Source organism: Thunnus maccoyii, chromosome 24 (genome assembly GCF_910596095.1).
Source record: "Thunnus maccoyii chromosome 24, fThuMac1.1, whole genome shotgun sequence".
NCBI classification, from domain to species: domain Eukaryota; kingdom Metazoa; phylum Chordata; class Actinopteri; order Scombriformes; family Scombridae; genus Thunnus; species Thunnus maccoyii.
Window position 1 is genome coordinate 757,584 of NC_056556.1, and position 21,002 is coordinate 778,585.

A 21,002-nucleotide genomic window follows, 5' to 3' on the forward strand; every position below is an offset into this window, starting at 1 on the left:
CATTTAATTTGTTCTGCCTGCACTTTTCTTCTGGCATCAGGGTCATGAGACGAGTTAGTTTGGAGCCCCTGAAGTCCTAAAAGGTGATATTTTTATCTTGTGAGCGCAAAGTTCCCAGAAAAAACAACTTGTACAGACAAAGTAATAAAGTTTGTGAAGACAATATCTGGTGCAGGATAACGTTCGTGAACAAGTTACCGTTTGTGATCAAGTTAATACAAACAAGATAATATCCTGTGAGAACAATAGCGCTGGGTATCGTTACCAGTATCAATACCAGTACCCTTAAAGTGACACCAGTACCCTTAAAGTGATACCAGTACCCTTAAAGTGATACCAGTACCAATACCAGTACCCTTAAAGTGACACCAATACCCTTAAAGTGACACCAGTACCCTTAAAGTGATACCAGTACCAATACCAGTACCCTTAAAGTGACACCAGTACCCTTAAAGTGATACCAGTACCAATACCAGTACCCTTAAAGTGACACCAGAACCCTTAAAGTGATACCAGTACCCTTAAAGTGATACCAGTACCCTTAAAGTCAAAGTCTCATCCAAATGATTTTTACACAAACACATTTTGAAAGTGTTCAGATTATTGAAATATTTATTAATTAATTGTAAAACGAGGCATCATCAGCGCAGACTGTTCGTGGGTCGTAGCTGCAGCTGTAACGAGCCAATCACATGTCGCGTTAAATCGAAGAACGCTTGTTGTGATTGGCTGCAAGTAAAACCAAACAAATATTCTTTTTTTTTTTCTAGTTTGGGTATAAAAAGCATTGAATGTATCGTTTGACTGGTACTGGATTATTTCTGTAGTGATACTCAGCTCTAGAGAACAACAACATAACATTAATTTAAAACAAAACATCTACTGTGAATAAGATAAGTTGAACATCTAGATATGACAGAAACATGTAAACAAGATAACGAAACATGAACTTATTGTCTCCGTTATGACGCGTAGCAGGAAAATATCACATGATGGAACTTCAGGGGTCGTAGTTTGAGCTTCTTTGTAAAATTACTATAAAAAATACACAAAAGATTTTTTACAACTTCATCACATGATGTTTTCAAAGCTTTTTGAACAAACACTTTAAGACACTATCAGCTACGATGGGTTTACAGATTGTTTTTCATTGTTGGGCGACCACACGCTAACATTCGCCGGTAAATACACGACACAGACAGGCTACACTTGTTCTACACATCAGTTAACACTCCAGCATTGATTGAGAAATGTAAACATTCGTGCGGCGTGCGCATTCGGTAAGCAGCTGACTGGACGAACAAAAAGACAGAAGAGGAAACAAGCGGTCGACTGATCCGAGTTGAAAATACAGAAATTCTGATGCGACTTCAAGGGCTCTGAGATTCTACACATCGTATCCCAAAAAAAAGCTAACAGAGCGGTGAAGGCACTGACGAGGAAGAGCGCTGCGAGTCACCGCTGTCACAGAAAGTTTAAGTAAAAAGGAAGAAAAGAAGAACATCCAGCAGTTTTCTGGGGTGAAGAAACTTTCTCACTGATGAACAGAAGCTAAAATGTTCGTACAAGCAAACCTTCAGTGTTTCTTTTTTCTGCGACAGCAGCGATGAGCAGGTTGGGACGCAAACAGAAACCCTTGAATTTAAGCTGAAGGTGAATGAAACCGACAGAGTCCGTGTGAAAGTGTAAGACAGAGGTACTCAGCAGTGAAAATGTCAAGAACTTAAAAAGCAGTGACTGAAGTGTTACGTCAGGTGATAAAAACAAAGACAGGAAAAGATAAAAGGTGAAGGGAGGAGGAGCAGGCGACCCTGCAGAGGTCAAAGTTCAGTTCAAGAGTGCTCAGAAAATAATCCCACAAGGGTCAGCATCTCATCACCTTCACCTCCGGTCGCTCTACGAGTCGATCAAAAGCAGCGAGGCGACAGAAGACGAACTGCTCTTCCTTCCTCGAGTCCAAGACGAAGGCAGGTTTCTGCAGAGACACAAAACAAGAGAACAAAGATGAACAACAGCTAGCAGAACAGCTAGCAGATCAGCTAGCAGAACAGCTAACAGAACAGCTAGCAGAACAGCTAGCGGAACAGCTGGCAGAACAGCTAGCAGATCAGCTAGCAGAACAGCTAACAGCTGGCAGAACAGCTAACAGAACAGCTGGCAGAACAGCTAGCAGATCAGCTAGCAGAACAGCTAACAGCTGGCAGAACAGCTAACAGAACAGCTAACAGAACAGCTGGCAGAGCAGCTAGCAGAACAGCTGGCAGAACAGCTAACGGAACAGCTAACAGAGCAGCTAGCAGAACAGCTAGCAGAACAGCTGGCAGAACAGCTAGCACTCTGAACTGCAAAAATACTGCTTAAAATAAACACTGGGACCAGTTTCCTGCGAGTCCCAGAGAGCATTGCTGCAAGAAACATCCAATCAGAGAGCTTCAGATTCTCTCGGAGCAAAGAAATGTGTTAGCTTGAACTTTTAGGACTCTGGGTGGAGTTTCCCCCTAAAAAACCTTTTGAGGCTATGAGAGCAAACAGTATAAGAATATGTAAGACTACTAGCTGGGACAGCTTTAAAGGACGAGTTCACAATTCTTCAAGTGTGTCTTAAACCAACAGTCAGGAGCCCAAATGAACATTAAGGTTGTTTTTCTTGCTGTAATCATTCCTCCTGTTCATACTGACCATTAGAAGATCCCTTCACAATGACCTTACAATGGAAGTGATGGAGGACAAAATCCACAGTCCTCCCTCTGTGCAAAAAATGTATTTAAAAGTTTATGTGAAGCTAATATGAAGCTTCAGCGTCCAAATGAGTCAAATCAAGTAGATATCTTTCAACGTTACAGTCTTTTTAGTGCCAGAGTTCCTCTTTTTGTTACTATACTTCCACCTGCAGCTCAACAGGGAAACACTGTCCGAGGAAACACAAAGAGGGAATTTGATGCTAAAAAGACTGTAAATGTGTCAGATATCCACTTGATATGACTAACTCAGACTGATGAAGCTGAATAGAAGCTTCACACAGACTTTTAAATGACTGTGTGGACACACTGTGGATTTTATCCTCCATCACTTCCATTGAAAGCACATTTGAAGGATCTTTTAATATCCAGTATGAACAGGAGGAATGATTACAGACACCTGACTACTGGTTTAACACACTGGGAACACTGGGAACACTGGGAACTGGTCCTTTAACAATCAATAACAAGCTGTGACATGTAAGTTTAAAAAGAGTAGATTATAAAAAGCTCTAGTTTATATTTTCAGATTGTTTAACTAGTAGAAGTGAAACATCTTTGAGACTGAGGACTGACTGATTAGTTTAGGAAAATGTCTCTAAATTTAATAAAGAGCAGGAGCCGCTAGCGTTAGCTTCCCGGCTTCCCAGTCTTGAATGGAGATTTTTAAAGTTACCTGTGACATCACAACATTAGAGAGTTAGTTAATGACATGCTAACACTCACTAGCAGGAATATAGGATATTTTTATGTCTGAGAACTGATTCTGATGTTTAATTTGCTCTCAAAACACCAAAAAACTCACCAGTGAAACATCACAAAGCAGTAAAAAAAAAAAAAAAGTTATTGAGTAAGACTCAATAACAGGAGGTAAATATGAACAGCGTGTCTGTACCTCGAGGTCGTCGGTTCGCGGCTCGCTATGTGGTGGAGCTCCCTCTCCTCTCCAGGAATCTGCTCCTCAAAACAAGAGAAGATTGGATTAGTTTGGTGGTTTTGGCACAAAGAGACGACGGCCAAACCACACATACACACACACACACACACTGAATAAAACCTCAAAACATCAACATATGAGCGGAGAGAGGAAGGAAGCGTATTGTTTGTATATTTCTACATATTTTCAGTTTGTTTGATGCTGCTGGTGGAGCGACTCCAAACCTTCCTGCTCAAATACAGACGAGGACGGAGATCAGTTTGGTGGAGATGATGTTTAAAAATACATTAAAACATCAACAGATGGTGTTGGGATTCCCTCTGTTCATAGTTTCAGTCTGACTTTATAATTAACAGTTTCTGACAATCTGTGACAGTTCATCAAGGTCGTCGAGCTTCTTCAAAAGATGTAAAATCTACAAAATCTGACATAAACTGTGCTGGATTTAGAGTTAAATGTTATATATTCACTGTTTACCTTAAAACACTTGTATTCATTTTATAATAAGTTTCTTTAACGAGCGCTCAGTCGACTGACTCTCCGTCGTGTTTCTCTGTTCTTTAACAAATATTAAAACCTTCATGGATTAAAAGTTCATAACACAGTTGGAGGCGTCCTGTCAACAGTTGCTTTTCGGGTCGAGATATTAAACTGTTTCCATATTTCTGTGTATGTTGGCAAGAGTTGAAAACGCCTCTAAATCTGGCTGAAGTTTGGCGGCCAGACGACGCCACGTTGGCTTTGTAATACGCTTAAAAAATGTCTAAATTTGACTTTTTTATTACAAACTAATTCTAATAAACGAAGCACCATTTGTTTCATATTCGAATTTTGGAGTTAAAAGTGCAGAATATTAAAACTCTTCTGCCTTGTGATTAAAAATAAATCCCAGCTGTAAATGTAAGTTTTTGAACAAACCAATGATTATTACATTTGAAAGTTCTCTGTTTTCTCCTGAAAGAACAAAAAACACAAAGTTCTCCTGATCTGATCGTCTGACAGGTAAAAAGGGTAAAAACTCAATCCATCAGAGGTGTCCGGTGACGTCTGGACTGTCAGTTTGTCATCTTTCATCTTGTTTTTTAGTGACTTCTCCATCTGTAGAGGAAGTCTGTTTGTCTGGGAGTCTGGAAATGGAAACCTGCGGCAGGTGAACGCCTCCACGCTAACAGAGAGAAGCTGAAATGAATTTATTTGACCTGAAGGAAAAGTCTTTAAACTCTGAAGGTACCATCTTCTGACTGGAATCAGTACATTTCAGACATCTGCTGAGTCGTAGTTGAGATATTTTTTTTCTCCGGAGCAAAGACAGACGGATTAAAAAAAAAAACCCTTTAAAAGCATTAAATGACATTTAAATGAACATCTGTGTTTGCGGTGAATAAAAACATGAAACTGGATGAAAATCTAAACATGAAGATGAGAATAAAATCTGTGTGGAAGCTAAAAACACAGCAGAGCGCCCAGAATATTTTATTCATATCAGTCACAGCGCTCCAACACATCAAAGTTCATCTGAATCTAAATGTAGAAATATCAGAAGCAGATATTTGAAAAATGCAATAAACAGCAGCAGTGTTGGAGATCATTAACGCTAATCATTCCCACATCGTCCGCTCATATGAAACCATTAGAGACAATGAAGAAATACAATGTTTTGTAATATGTTATTATTTGTAGTTATTGTTATATATATATACATATACATATTTACATATATATATATATATATATATATATATATGTAAAATGTTTATTATTATTAGTCTTTTTGGTTATTTTACTATAGTATTTAGTACTATAGTATTTTACTTAGTATTTTAAATTACTTTTGTACCTTCATTAGAAAGGTTCAACGCAGTAAAAACATTCTTCACTTTAATCCTTTTTGTTAAATTTAACCCTTTCATACATGAATTATTAAATCACAGAGTAAACATTTTTTTATTGTTAGGGTTAGGGGGTTCGGGTTAGGGGTTAGGATAGGGTTAGGGGTTAGGGGTTAGGGTTAGGGGTTAGGATAGGGTTAGGGTAGGGTTAGGGGTTAGGGGTTAGGGTTAGGGGTTAGGATAGGGTTAGGGTTAGGGGTTAGGGTTGGGTTAGGGTTAGGGGTTAGGGTAGGGTTAGGGATTAGGGTTAGGGTAGGGGTTAGGGGTTAGGGTAGGGTTAGGGATTAGGGTTAGGATAGGGTTAGGGTTAGGGGTTAGGGTTGGGTTAGGGTTAGGGGTTGGGGTTAGGGGTTAGGGTTAGGATAGGGTTAGGGGTTAGGATAGGGTTAGGGATTAGGGTTAGGGTAGGGTAGGGTTAGGGGTTAGGGTTAGGGGTTAGGGTAGGGTTAGGGATTAGGGTTAGGATAGGGTTAGGGTTAGGGTTGGGTTAGGGGTTGGGGTTAGGGGTTAGGGTTAGGATAGGGTTAGGGGTTAGGGGTTAGGATAGGGTTAGGGTTAGGGGTTAGGGTTGGGTTAGGGTTAGGGTTAGGGGTTAGGGTAGGGTTAGGGATTAGGGTTAGGGTAGGGTAGGGTTAGGGGTTAGGGTTGGGTTAGGGTTAGCGGTTAGGTTAGGGTTGGGTTAGGGTTAGGGGTTAGGGGTAGGGTTAGGGGTTAGGATAGGGTTAGGGTAGGGTTAGGGTTAGGGTAGGGTAGGGTTAGGGGTTAGGGTAGGGTTAGGGTTAGGGGTTAGGATAGGGTTAGGGGTTAGGGTTAGGGTTAGGATTAGGGTTAGGATTAGGGTTAGGGTTTACTCTTAAACAAGTGAAAAATCACATCAGTAACTTTTTTTTTATATATATATTGAATTTTGAAATGTGTCAACTGTAGTGGACACCATGCATCAACGGAGTAAAAAGTGATTTATGGAAATCAATATAGGCAAAATATATATGTATGTTTATATATATATTATTGTATTACACATAGGAACATTAGATAACTACAACAATAGAGAGGATATTTGAAAAACATGTCCTAGGCCCAATAGACAGAATGTGTTATGTAATGTATTATTATAATGTAATGTATTAAAAACTTGATAAAAGTATTTCAAACATCTTATTTAGTTGAAAAATATACTTTTTACCTGTTTTTTTCTCTGAGAATTAAAGTATTTAACAGATATTCCTGAGCTACTTGGTGCGTTTCCTCCACTCTCCGCCATGTTGAATTTATGATTCAATATCTCAAAATCACAGAGAGTCAAAAATGATATTCAGATGGAATCATAGATGACACTTTGGGGTTCAACACCTGGTAGTTGGGACATGATACTACAACTTAAATAGTTCAAGATGGTTCCAAATATCTGTCTGCTGTAGTGGACACCATGCATGAAAGGGTTAAATTTGTTCATACTTTAACATGTAGTTTGTTTTTCATTAACGTTATGTAATGTGAACTTGTAGAGTCACTCACACTTGAGTTTGTCGCACAAAATCTGCAAAGTTTGGATCCCTGGAGCACAACTCGATGACCCTCAGACGCTCCTGGATCTCCTGCAGGAGGTCAAAGAGGAAACATGTTTATGTAACAAGAAGAGTCAAGAGGTCAGGAGTGATGTTTATAGACTGACCAGAGAGGTTTAATGAAGAGAGGAAGAGGAAGAGGAGGTGCTGCAGGTAAAAATACTCCCGCTGAGACTGAAAACTGTCACAGCAGCAGCTCGTCACTCAACACTTCCTGCGCTTTCAGAAACTCCTGATCCAGTTTATCACCTCTAACTTTAAATGAGAAAACCTGATAGAAAGACTTTTATTTCAGCTACGAGCTCTCACAGTGAGCAAAAACTACAGTTCTTAACCCTGAAATCAGCAGTTGACAATCGCACCACAAGGTCCAGTTAGTAGCTCTTCTGGAGCTTTTACATCGTATCACATATCCTTCATCAGCAGGTGCCTGCTGGCCAATGAATTGTACATGTTGAAGACTCTGGAAAAACTAGGACACTATACCGGTGGAGGGAGTCCTCCTGCAGAAATGGAAGAACTTGTTGGAATCTCTGGGAGTCAAATATAATTTGCACTTCGGTGAACAAATAACTGAATTGGGAACATTGTGCATGAATTGAATCCATCTACCAATAATTATCATTTTATTTCACTATATTGTTTCTATTATAATGTAAGTGTTGTGCCTCCTTTTTCCTTTTATGGACCAGTCCTGTAACGTTGTGTTCTGAATGCTTTTGGGAAAAATATAATTAATTCGTCCAAATTTCTGACCGCTTTCTCTGCCGAGGAAGATCATGTAATACGTTCCAAAAGCACCAGGGCAGCTGCTAAATGGACCTTGTTTTGTCAAATACTGCTCAACAACACGTTCTCTGCTGTGACTACGGTGCAAACATCTTGGAATAATTCATGAACTAGTTTTCTTGTTCTCCAGATAAACAGACGCTGACATTTCATCAACTAAACTGGGTCAAACATTAAGGACATGAAACTCAGCTGGTTTCATTTCTACCCTACAAGCAGAGGTGTGTCTGTCACTGTTTGAGTGGCCTCTTGTATACCTGTGGTGTCCCTCAAGACTCAATCATGGCGCTACTTTTGTTTTCTATTTAAATGCTGCCACATATTATATAATATGATATTAAAATTTGCATCTATGCTGACGACACACAACTGTACATAGCCAAAATCTTCCTGTATTTCAATCCATCAATCAATCAGTTTTTATTTATATAGCACCAAATCACAACAAAAGTCATCTCAGGGCACTTTTCACACAGAGCAGGTCAAGACTCTTTAATTCACAGAGACCCAGCATTCCCCCCCATGAGCAGCACTTGGCGACAGCGGTAAGGACGGGAAGAAACCTCAAGCAGAACCCGGCTCTTGGTGGGCGCCATCTGCTTTGACCAGTTCAGAGATGAAGCTGCTGTATTTCACAGAAATAAACAAAATAAACAACAAACGTGTTCATGAACAAGCAGAACAAGCTTTCGCACCTCTTTAGTGAGCGTCGTGTTCTGGTAGATGCGTCGCATCTCTTCGCTGCCGAGGTCTTTGGAGGCGTCGGTGCTGACAGAGCTGCTGTACTGGGCGAGGTCAGGGCCGTAGCGCCGATAGTACTGAAGCAGCTCGTCGTCATAGCGACGGTAGTACTGGGTGCTGACCGGGTCGCTCTCGAACATGGGGTTGAATTTGGTGGCGCGCGGCACACTGTCACCTCGTCTGGAGGAGGAAAATTTAAAACATGAAAGTTTATTCTTAGTCTGTTTTTATTTGTTCTTCTAATAAAAAAGATGAGATGGAAACATGCTCTCTTGATCAAGTTTATCACTGCATCTTTATTTGGATTCTTCAAAGTTGAAGGTTTGAAGAAAGTACACAACCAACCTACAATGTTAAAGAAGACATTCAAAATTCAGCCGTATATGAGAAATTCTTAATTTATACCCTGAAGATCAGATAAAAGAGCCAAAAGAGGCTTTCATAAAGGATAAAAAATCTGTCCATAAAAAAAGTCTGTTTAATAATTGGCAGCAAATCCACAAATTATAAACTTCAAGCACAAAATGCAATGCTAAAAAGGTTTAATTTCTTCCTTTTATGATCTTCTGGTTAAAAGATCCCAGTTGTCCTCAAAGGAAAGATCTTGATTATCAACAGATAACTGGAAGAAAACATGAGGAAACACTGACGAATTTAATTCTTGCTGATGTGTGTAAATGTCACTCCTGTCAAAATCCACAAATTTAATAGTAATATTACAGAAACTTACACTAAATTTCGTTGAATTAGCGAATGTATGATATTAAAAAGAGTATACAAACACACTGTGACATAAATAAGGTCCAACTGAGGAAATGTGAGTAAAATACAGGATTATATCGGCATATTTATAATGGATAAACGTGATTCCTAAGAAGAGCTAATTATGTATAGAGACATTTGTACGACGATTTACCCTGATGGCATAAATATTTTTGTAAATATTTTTTTAATCTTTTTATTTTATTTAAATATTTGGTATTATAAAATTATATTAAATATGAAATATTTTGCATTATTTATTTGTTATTATTGTTTTTATTTCATTTTTTCCTTTGTGTTAATTGACTACTTCCTATTATGTTTTATTTATTTTTCTGTCTGTTATTCATGTTTAAAAGTAGAAAGAATAATTTTTTAACTCCTCTGATTCACATTTTTCTTAAATCCTTCAACAGACACTCGGTTCGTTAATAAACAACACTGACAGGAGAATAAACGATTGCTGCTCACCTTGGCGGGTCCTCGGTGTCCTCCCTGTCGTATTGCTCCCGCAGCGTCCTGGCCAGGAAGAAGATGGTCCCGGCCGCCACCATCAGGAAACCAGCCACCGAGGCGATGGCGATGCCCACCACCAGCGGCTCGGAGACGTACTCCTCGCAGTGCTCGCCGCGGTACCACCAGTTCTCTCCAACACGACACCTGCAGCCGAGGTAACAGGTTCAAAAACACAGCAACAGTCACACAAAAACCCGGACAAACTGCGACAAGGCCATGTCCAGATCCGAGGCCGACTCCATTCGGACGATCCATCAATCCCTTACACTCAGCACTTAGTCCTCTTCCCCCCTTTATATTCAAAGTATTTGTGTGGTGTCGTTCCCTCCTTTTCCTTTATTATTTTGGTATATTTCGTCATGAAATAAAGGGACAGGTTGACACATGCACTGTACAGCACTGAAAAGCCCACTGAGATAGTCTGTGTGCATACTAACTTCCACACCAGGTGCTCAAGCTGTAAAAACTGATAATTACACCTTGAGGTGGACGGGCAGTCCACGCCTTTACTTGAAGAGTTTACCAACTTTTATGTAAACAGTGTCACGGCTCTTGTCAATCAGATGTAATTGTCTTTTACTACTTAGCTTTTTATGTTAATGATATTCCATCCGTTTGTATGTAGATGATACTGCTATTTATTTATATGCTAATGCTAAACAGCTTAAGACAGAGGGTGTGCTAAGGCATCAATTTTTAAGCGTGTTTATAAGAGGCAACCTAACTATTAAAAAGCAAATTATTAAAATCTCAGGAGCAATTAAGCAGCTTGTTTAAAATGCGTAAGAAAATAATTGAGTAACTTTTAGCAATATTCGGTGCAGTAAATGTACAGTGGACAAATGATTGTCCCTGTCAAATAAAAAAATAAATGAGTTTCTTGCACTTGATGTTACACAGTTTCACTTTATTCTTATAATAACAAAATTTTTATCAAATTTTGGTCAAATTGTTTGGAAACTTTTGCTGAAATTAGACATACATGTAACACCTTACGCTGCCAGAACTGTAGTGCTCTGTGGTCAACATCCGCTGTGTGTAGGAAGCAGATTTAAGGTCTAGTTTATTTAAGAAAGGTTGACTATTTACAAGAGAAAGAAAAAATGTTATTTTGAAAAATCTCCCCATGGATGCATTCAAGGACAATCTGACATCTGGAGAAGAGCAGTGTCTGGAGAAGTTACAAGCTTTGTTGCTGAACGCTGGAAAATGTAAAATAAGCATATGTAGGTTACACAGGAAACATTTCTTGCTTTAAAATGTTGTTTTTTCAGCAGCTGAGGCTCAAAAATCTCAGAAGTTGAAGAGTCCTTTAATGCATCAAAAAGTAAAAGTCTAAAAAAAACTGATAGGACAAATTGTAAAAAGCTTAGTAGGAGTATAAAATATGTTGTTACATTCAAAAAGTTAAGCACCAGTTAAGTGACATTTTCCTAATATATCCTGTTACTTATAAAGAATATAAAAGTTCCTCCAACCTGCAGATGGCGCCCTTTCCGGGGATGATGTCACATTTGCCGTCGTTGAGGCAGAAGTCGTCCTGCACCTCGCAGATGCTCTGACACGGCAGGCCGTCCACGCTCAGGTACCCGGCGTCGCACACGCACTCGGCCTCACTCGACCACTGATTCACCATACACCTGGAAAACTCGTTACACGCCTGGAACTTACAGGGATCTGCTTTGTCACCTGGACAGGAAACACAACAAAAAAATAAACAGAAGAAGAAGAAGTTTGAGACACAAGGACAAGACCTGCTTCTATTGCACTGTTCAGGATTTTCAATGGTGGATTATAGTGGAGATTTTTCATTATTTTTACCATTTTATAGAGAAAAACAATTAATCTATGATAAAAATAATCATTAGTTGCAACCCTAGTTTGCTACTTTTTTACTAATACTTCATAAGCTGATATTATGCTACGTGTGTTTAAAATAAAAAATATTTTTTGTAGCTTTAACCAAAAAAAGGACAGAGAAGAGAACCCTGAGGAACCTTATCAGAGGTGAACTCGAAGGAGTATCTTCTTGTAGAAAAACCTCCTGGACTGTGAAGTTGAAAGCACAACATGAACATTTTCTGTTTTGTAGCAACATGAAAACTCAGATATTTGTATCAGGAAATAATCAAATCTAAAACCCAAGCAAATGTGGAGTCTGGGTGTTGAAATTAATCTGATTTAGCCAAATATTTCACAAACTACTTGAGTTGTATTTTTAGAAACGTTCTCTTCTTCTTTCAGAGTGACTCTAAGGTGGAGTTTGTGTTATGACAGACCAGATAAGCGTAGTACCGCAGATGGTTCACCATGTGCTTGTGCAATGGAAAACCTGCCTTCACACACTGTGCTGAAGACGAGTGGAGTAAACTGATTATCATGTGCACAGTGAGTCCTGACCGCAGTGACTCACTGCTGTAGATTAGAGTTATCAGACTGTCAGGAGCTCCTCTGATTGGCTCAGACTGATTAATGAGCTGCAGCTCAGCAGAGACGAACACGCTGGAGGAAATGTCTTTCCTCTGACGTCACCACAGAAGAACCTATCAATCCAAAACTCTCAACTTTTGTGATAATAATGACTGTTGGAGCTCCTCAGGGTTCTATTTTTGGTCCTTTATATTTTCAGTTTACATGCTAAAAACCAGCCATCAGTGCCTTCAAAACTTTGTTTTTTGCAGTTTTTCTTGAAATGTGGTTAAAATTTATGAGCAACAAGACACTATTCTTGCCCTGCAGAAGGAGGCAGATCAATCTGTAAATTCAACATGTGACATATTATCAGTTTATACAGTAAATTCGGCTAACATGTTAGCAAACGGCTGAATACATCCAGCAGAAAGGGTCAGTAAATACTGGTGGGGTTCCCCAGGGTTCTATTCTTGATTCCTCTTTATGTTTTTGGTTAAATGCTCAGCATTTATATAAAATTCTGTTTTCAATATGTTTTTACACCAGTCGCACACCAGAAAAAATCTCCATCTTCATCAGTCAATACTAAAATCTATTATCTGTTCCACCGATTGATTCAACAGCAGTGATTCAATTTATTCTTTCTTTTGTAATGATCCTGATGCCACATTTATAGAAACTAAAATTAAACTAAATATTTCATATTCAATATTCATAGAAGACACCTAGGACATTAGGAAACATTTTTCAATATGTTGCGTACAAAATAATCAATAAATAATCTGCAGATTAATCAATATAGCCCTGGAGAAATGGCAGAGGAAACCAAAGACATTATCTCAGCATGTTAGCTGAATTTGTCTTCCTGTTCTAATAAAAGTGAGACTAAATGGCTTTTAGAAATTAATGTTTTTTTTTTCATTAAATTTACTGATTCTGATTCCACAAAACTCTACAAATCTGCAGAAACAAAGACTGACACTGGACAGAGACGGACGGTGTGAGCTCAGACAGACGGAGGTAAACATGATGTTGATTCATCAGTGTGAGTCAGCGTGTGCTGCTGCTGCTCACGTTCCTCCCAGACAGATTATCTCAGGTATTAGATCAGAGTCCTGACAGGAGTTCAGTGTCAGAGACAGAGAGAGTCCTCAGAGCTGGACTGAGGAGGTTTATAACACCTCAGAGACTGCAAACACTTTCACCAAAAGACACTTTTGGAAACTGAAAACTAAAGAAATTTTATTCATCAGCAACATTCTCAAAGGTCAGATTAAAACACCTGAGAACTGTTTCAAATCCAGAAAATTTCTCTAAAACTAAACTAAAAATGTAAAATATTTGTGTTTAAATAAGCAACAATTAAAGTTCAAGTTTGAAAAAATATCCTTAGTTATAAAATCAATTATTATCTGGTTCTCACCAGAAACTCCCACTTAAAACCAGTAAGATAAGAACATAGATACACAAATCTGTGATGGGAAATGACAATGATGTCAGCCTCCGTCACTTGCTGTAGGTGGAAGTAAACAAGTCTAGGGCTGCAACGACCAAAATGTCCACCACTGTTTCCCAAAGCACAAGATGACGTCCTCAAATATCTTGTTTTGACCTCAACACAAAGATATTCAGTTTACTGTCATAGAGGACTAAAGGAACCAGAAAATATTCACATTTAAGAAGCTGGAATCAGAGAATTTGGAGTTTTTCTTCTTAGAAAATGACTCAAAACGATTAAGCGATTATCAGAATAGTTGGCGATTAATTTCATAGTTGGCAACTAATCAATTAATCGACTAATCGTTGCAGCTCTATTCTAGACTCTCCATTCAGAGAAGGAAAAGCAAAACGAGATTAACGAGTAGGATGGATGTGTCCAATTAGTCCTTCCAGGGGACCAAAAGTTATGAAGAAACATTTTCATTATCAGCCTTTACAAACTGGTGTTGGACCAACCATCTAACTTCACAAAGGTGTAATTTCAGTCCTACCTGACTCGACGTCCAGTGAGTACTTGTCAATGGCCAGGTTCATGGTCTGATAGGCCGTATTGGCGAAATCTTCCAGGATGAGGTAGACGACGTTGGTGACGCCTCTGGGAACCGGTTTACCGAACCTCATCCGGCTGTTCACCACGATGCTGCCATTCCTGAAGTTGAGGATCTCCAGGTTCTGGAAGTTGTTCAGGTTGGACTGCAGGTACGGAACCAGCTGCGAGGCAAACACAAAGTGAAGAATGTTACATGTGAATCTACAAGTTTTCACTCGCTGAGTCATGATTCGTTGAGTTCTCACCAGCTGTAGGAAGCGTTGCTCCAGGGCTTTGTACTCGGGGGAGCTCTTGTTGAAGAGGTCCATGGAGAACGCCATGTTGGTCACCCTGAGGCTGAAGAACACCGTCAGTGCTCTGCCCGGTCTGGTCGGCAACGCGATGCCGTCCAGGTCCGACCCCTGCGCCCCACTGGAGAAGCCACTGCTATCGCCTTCAGTCGCCACGCCACCCAACTGGAACACATCAAAGCTGACGTCGATGCTCGGTATCTCAGAGAAGTTGTGCTCTAAGAGTTGGATCTCAGTAGCGGGGTTGCTGTCGTTGACTTCCTGAAGTGAGGATGTTGACGTTTGGAGGATCTCCCCACCGCCTTCGCCTTCTGAAGTTCCTGTTAAGGTTGTACCCAAATCTTCGTCTTGTGCTAAAACACCTGGTGACCTTTCTGCAGCATCTGATGCTGGAAGACTTTCCGTTTTGTTGACCTCATATGGTGCCAAAGTTGGAACATCTAAAGACGAAGCGCTCAGTGGAACCTCATCTTCATGGTTTGGGTGCTCATAGTAAACCAGATCCTCATCATCCGGCGCCGAATCTGACACTCGAGTGAATGGTGAGTCCTTCTCAGGCGAGAGTGCGATGCTGCTGCTGTGGTCCAAACTTACAGATGAAGACGTTTGCATTGGAGAGGCAGTTGTTGTGACAATCATGACTTCATCCACAACCAGGTCCTCATCTACAGCAGCAACTGGTGGCATCTTTGTTGCAGGATCAGAAACGCTGATGTGCTGCTCCTCCAAAATCTCAACCTCATCAGGGTGTTCAGTTCCTGGCAGCAGCAGTTCAGGTTTTTCAGTGAATACTTTCACATCTGATGGCTCTAGACTGACGATATCAAAGCTGGATTCTTTGACTGTACCTGGCTGTGCTTCTACAAAGGTGGGCGACTCTTTGGTCGGTGAAACGCCAGAAACAGGGACTTCAGGCTCAACAACTTCAACCACCTCCTCCTCAGGTACATCTTCCTCTGATCTTGACCCAGCTGTTGCTACTTCAGGAGTTTCCTCCACCTCAGATGTTTCCTCAGCGGGTTCTTGATGCATGACTGCGGCATCAGTTGGTCCTGCAAAAACAGGGGCCTCACGAGTCCAAGATTCAGGTGCAGGAGCTTCTGTAGCTGGCGCCAAATTGCCATGTGGTTCAGTCAAAAAGTACGCGTCGTAGATGCCGGGTGCTCCCACTGTGTGCACCGAAAGTTCAACAGTCAAGGTTCCTTTGGGTGAGAACACAGGTGCCTGGGTGGTGGTGGAGTACTGAGGGTCAGTGCTGATGTGTGGTGTCACCAAAACCCGGTCCAAGAAAGGTTCTTCGATGTTTCTGTCTTCCTTTGATTTCTCAAGTGTTGGAAGTGTCGTTGTTTGTAAAGGGGTAGCGCGGGTGAACTCTACTCCCATTGCAATTAAATCATCTTTCTTGCTGGGTAGCGTCTCAAAAACAACGTCATCCTCTTCCTCGTCTCTGTCTTCCTCCATCTCCTCCAGATCCGGCGGTGGGAGGACCTCCAGGCTGCCACCCCCCCGATCAGACGTCCCACCCAGCTGCCATGACCAGAGATCTGCCTCCTCCCCATCTCCAGAGAAACCAGAACCAGACCCATCGTCCGGTGAGACCTCAGAGCCAGTTTGAGGCTTTATCAGAGAGGAAACAGCGACCGCATGGTCCCCTCGGGGCGTTTCATCTCCGGGAGAATTACTGAGGAGAAAACCCTCATTTTCTATGTTTCCATTATCTGTAAAGCAGAGAAACACATTCAGAGGTTCAAACTAAAAGAAGGAAGAATTAGAATTACATTTACAAAAACACCTTAATTACATCGATTAAGGCTTCCAGTTATGTTAATTTCCACAGTTTTAAAGGTTTAGTTAATTAAAACTTTTTATTTTACTTGCTCATGGTTGTAAATGTGTAAATATATATAAATATATGTCTGCACCTGTATATTAATGTATGTTGATGTCTTTTTTGTCAGGGGATTTCTTAAAACATGGTGAATAGAATATACAGCAGGAAATAACTATAATAATATGACTTGTGTTTGTAGATACAGTGTATTTTCTTTAATGTCATCATTTAAATTCATCCGTAATTTATTATAAATAGAAGAAATGAACTTTAGGTTTGTTTTGAATTCTCTTATGAACTTATGTAAAGAGCCATCTAAATATGGAATAATGATTAAATGTAAATAAACTATATTAGTATTATTAGTAGTATTAACTCACAGTCTTGTGCGCCCGGCTGCAGGGCGCCGGGCGCCGGAGGCACTGTGCTCTCGTCGAACATGAAGACGTCGTTCTCGCTCGCCGCCTCGCTCTGAGCGCCTTTCCACGGGTCGAACGGGTCAAACGGGTCAAACAGGAAGTCGTCCTTCTTCAGGAAGACGTCGCTGTTGTCAGCCTCGTGGCTCGGAGCATCGGGCGGTTTCTCTGCAGCGAGGACGTTATCCTGAAAGAAGAGCGTTGCATGGGTCAACCGACAGGAAGTGACTTTATGTTTTCATATTCATCAAAAAGCTGATTTCCGTTGTGACTCACCATGTTGTCGAAGGTGTCGGCTGTGCGGCTCGTTGGCTTCACTTCGGGCAACAAATTCTCCGCTGCAGACAAGAGTTTGTTACAGTCGATGCTTTTTCCAAAATCAACATGAATCATCTTTATCTACGGTGGAAAATATATTCGCACCATTTTCCTCTTTATACAACAACAGCTGGTTAAAAAACGTTTATTGTTTATATTGTCAGTGAATGAAGTTCATGAAGAATATAACATCTATATATATATATATATATATAACAATCTAATCTAAGAAATTACTTGAAATAAGATGTTTTGTGTTTGTGAGTCTTTGCACTTGTTTTAATAAACAAAAACAATTCATTTTTAATTCATGAACATCTAATAATGTTCTAATAAGTTTCCTGATAAGAATTAAGTATCATTATGTGGAAAAGCTTCTCTAATCTCCTCTTTTGAAAACTGCATATTTTTCAGTTGGGATTATTAGAAAATTAAAATAAACTCAATTACAGACAAAAATGAATTATAAAAGGCTTTTTCTGCAGTGTAGCAACAACCAGCAACAACAGGTCCTTTAATTTACTATAAGAGTAATTTGCAGGTATTTCAGGGTGCAATCTGGTACAAATTATAAGTAAAAAGTGTTAAATTGGTTTAGATGGTTGTTATGTTTGGGTTCATAGTTGTTAATTTGCAGAAATTCTTAATAAATTTAAAAGTTTTTCGTGTGTAGTTTTTGCATATTAGGTTTTTTCAATAATTTGTAATTTAATTTATGTAATTTGGTGAAATACATGAAAATATGGAGTTTTTAAGAACAAAACTACACACTGATAATTATATTTTATACATCTGTTAAATTTATTAAGAATTTCTGCAACAGTATGGATGCTTTTTCTTATAATTTGCACCAAAGTGCAACAAGCTTTTTGTAAAATGTCCTAAAATCTACTGTTAAATACTTGTAAATGACTCCAGAGATAAAGCAGTGAGACGATGGTTACCGTTCTCCAGCTGCAGCGGGTCGTTCTGCGTCTCCAGGCTGCTGTTGGTCATGAAGTTGTCTTTGTGCAGCGCCTCGGTGATGTAGTTGCGGAAGTCCGTGATGGTGTAGACGACGGTGGGCTGCTCGGCGGCGCCGGGGTAATTCTTCTCCACCTGGTTGTTCTGCAGTGAGATGAAGTCCAGCGTGTCGTTGGAGACGCCGCCGCTGTCCACCTCCAGAGTGACGGCGTAGTGAACGAGCACCACCAAACCCCTGAGAGAGAGACAGACGAAGCATTTTACATGTCTGTCTTTTATTACGGATGTTTTTGTCTGGAACTGAGCCTTTAAAATGTTTTAATTTTCTGTCAGTAAAAATATTTCAACCTGGTTTCCAGTAAACTTCAGTCTCACTGGTGAGTTTTTGTTTTATTGTTTCAGGACAAAGAAATGTGAAGCAAGTGGATTTTTATTGAAAACTGGTTCATTTTTTTAAGAAAAATTTGTTTTTTATTTAACCATAAGACTGTCTTATCTCAACAAAAGCTGTTGAAACACTTTTTCTTCTGACTGTAGAATAAAACTAAGGTTTCCTTCTCAGTCTGACTCAGAGAAACAGGCTGTTTATGAGTCTTTCAAACAAAACAATCCATAGATTTCAATTTATCCAGAACTCAGCTGCAGGAGTTCTAACCCGGACCAAAAGATCAGACCATAAAAGTCCTCCAGAACCTCCAGAACCTCCACTGGCTACCTGTTGTTCTTAGAATACAAAGCCCTCACTGGTCTGACTCCACAGTCAGTTTATAACCACAGAAGATCCCGTTTAAACTCTTAAACTCCTGATTTTTCAGATGAAAATATCAAATTTATAAATCTCTCACAAGTCACATTTTTGGGGAAATTTGTCTTTTCCAGTAGAATTTAAAATGAAGTTAAAAGTGTTTTAGAGTTACATATTTACATATTGTTTAATATGTTCAGTATTTCAGCCTGACATCAGACGTAACTTAGTTTAATTTAACTTAAGTTTAGCAAGTTTAGGGTCTTCACTAAAATGTAAATGGAAGTTTTGTTGTGAACAACTTAGTCAGACATTTCAATGAAGATGTCTTTGGTTTACTTTGGTTGGACATTTAGGTGACATAAAACTCTAGTTTCAACATGTTTCATGTGGTTTGTAGTTATAGTCATATAATCATAGTGCCGTATAATCAGTTTATTTATCTCGTCTTATTCTGTCTTTTTAATTTACATTGTATTTATTCTTGTTTTACTCTGTTACGCACTTCGTGTTGCATTTTATACATGAACTGTGCTGAGATGAAGTTTAAGGCTGCAGTACATTTAAATCTAACATCTGTTTTTTCATGTTATTTCACATCAGAGCTGCAACAATTGTTACTATATTTTATTTTTTAATTGTGAAATTGTACTTGTATATTTACATCACCTGTTTTTATGGTAGTTGTATTTTCTTACCTTCTATTTTTTGATTGTTCTTCACCACCAGCCTTTTATGTGCGAACCTGATTCTGAAACCTGTTCAGTCAATCGATTCATCATTTTGTCCATAAAATATCATAAAAAAGTGAAAAATGTCTGTTATAACTTCTTAGAGCTCATGGTGACGTCTTCCAAAACACAAAGATGTTCAGTTTACTGTCATTTATGACACAGAAACCCTGACCTTTCCTCCCGTCACTCTGAGTTCCTACGACCTTTCAGGTGAGTTTCAGAGTCTCTCTGAGCTCATAAAGTGAATTAAGAGAAGTGTGGACGTAGGGGGGGGCTTTCCTCAATGGTGGAGGGGGGGGGAGCCTACTGTAAATCAGTTCCAGTAATCCTGTGGCGGCTGCAGGTGGCCGGCGAGCAGCTGAGCGACTTATCCCACTTAACAGCCGACTGACTATTGTTAAAGACATTAAGTGGAAATTAGAGCAGACGGCAGGTGAGGGGGGCTTCACACCGCCAACAAAGATCACACAGAAGAAGAAATAACTGCAGTTCAATATGTAATTATTCCACATTAAAATGTCTAAAAACAACTAGACCTGTGTTATATATGTTGTTGAGTTGTGTATTTTCAAACTCAGAGAAATCTGTAATTTAATCAAAGTAACGGACCGTTTCATTTGGTCGCCTGTCGATGACGTCATACCTCCTCTACCAAAGAGTAAACACGCACCAGATGCATACGGCAGCGCTGTGTTTGTCCGCTACAATGGCGTCTACCAAAGAGTAACTTACACACATACAAGATAATACATCGGCGTTGTGGTTGTTCCACACAAACTGTTATAAATGGACTTTTATTCAGTTTTAAGCCACATTTTCATGATAAATTTAGGTGGTTTTTAACTATATCTTTTAGCCGGAAGAAGGATTTTAGTTATTGGACGTCTGGATCTTAAGTTATCAGAGAAATAAACTGGACAAACGTTTGCAGCAGCTCGGCTAACAGCCCCTCCAGGAAGTCCGGTGGTCACCAAACATCAGGAGAAATATTGATTTTTTTAGGTGAAACAGCTTTAATTAGTATTTTAACGATTTTAATCTGCGTGTACGTTTGTTTTTGGAGAGGAGGAGACCTCTGCCGGTAAAAACCTAAAAACGTGTTTCCTAAAGACGACAACTCAAAGATCTTCAGTTTACTGTCATAATGGACTAAAGAAACCAGAAAAAAGACTCAAAACAATTAATTGATTATCAAAATAGTTGGTAATTATTTTTCTCTATGATGATGTTTGCAGCTCTTAACGCAACACGTTGTCTTCTTAACGAGTCGCCCTCTTGTGACGGAGGACTAACATTTTTAATT

At 39.6% G+C, this 21,002-nt stretch overlaps 2 protein-coding genes across 2 annotated transcripts in view; both read right to left on the minus strand.

Moving 5' to 3' along the window:
* Positions 1 to 21,002, minus strand: part of LOC121891678 (protein NLRC3-like) — a 1,105,688-nt gene that overhangs the window by 199,019 nt on the left and 885,667 nt on the right. The gene's annotated exons all lie outside the window — the stretch shown is intronic.
* The window catches only part of impg2b (interphotoreceptor matrix proteoglycan 2b), a 36,787-nt gene continuing 16,343 nt past the window's right edge, over positions 559 to 21,002 (minus strand). The window contains exons 11-21 of the mRNA XM_042404187.1: positions 18,202 to 18,455; positions 17,216 to 17,277; positions 16,904 to 17,126; positions 14,648 to 16,410; positions 14,344 to 14,563; positions 11,419 to 11,629; positions 9,896 to 10,084; positions 8,617 to 8,842; positions 7,083 to 7,162; positions 3,634 to 3,692; positions 559 to 1,975 (exon numbers count right to left, since the gene is read on the minus strand). Of these exons, the coding sequence (XP_042260121.1) occupies positions 3,659 to 3,692; positions 7,083 to 7,162; positions 8,617 to 8,842; positions 9,896 to 10,084; positions 11,419 to 11,629; positions 14,344 to 14,563; positions 14,648 to 16,410; positions 16,904 to 17,126; positions 17,216 to 17,277; positions 18,202 to 18,455 (3,262 nt within the window). The 3' untranslated portion in view covers positions 559 to 1,975; positions 3,634 to 3,658. The remainder of the gene's footprint in view (positions 1,976 to 3,633; positions 3,693 to 7,082; positions 7,163 to 8,616; positions 8,843 to 9,895; positions 10,085 to 11,418; positions 11,630 to 14,343; positions 14,564 to 14,647; positions 16,411 to 16,903; positions 17,127 to 17,215; positions 17,278 to 18,201; positions 18,456 to 21,002) is intronic.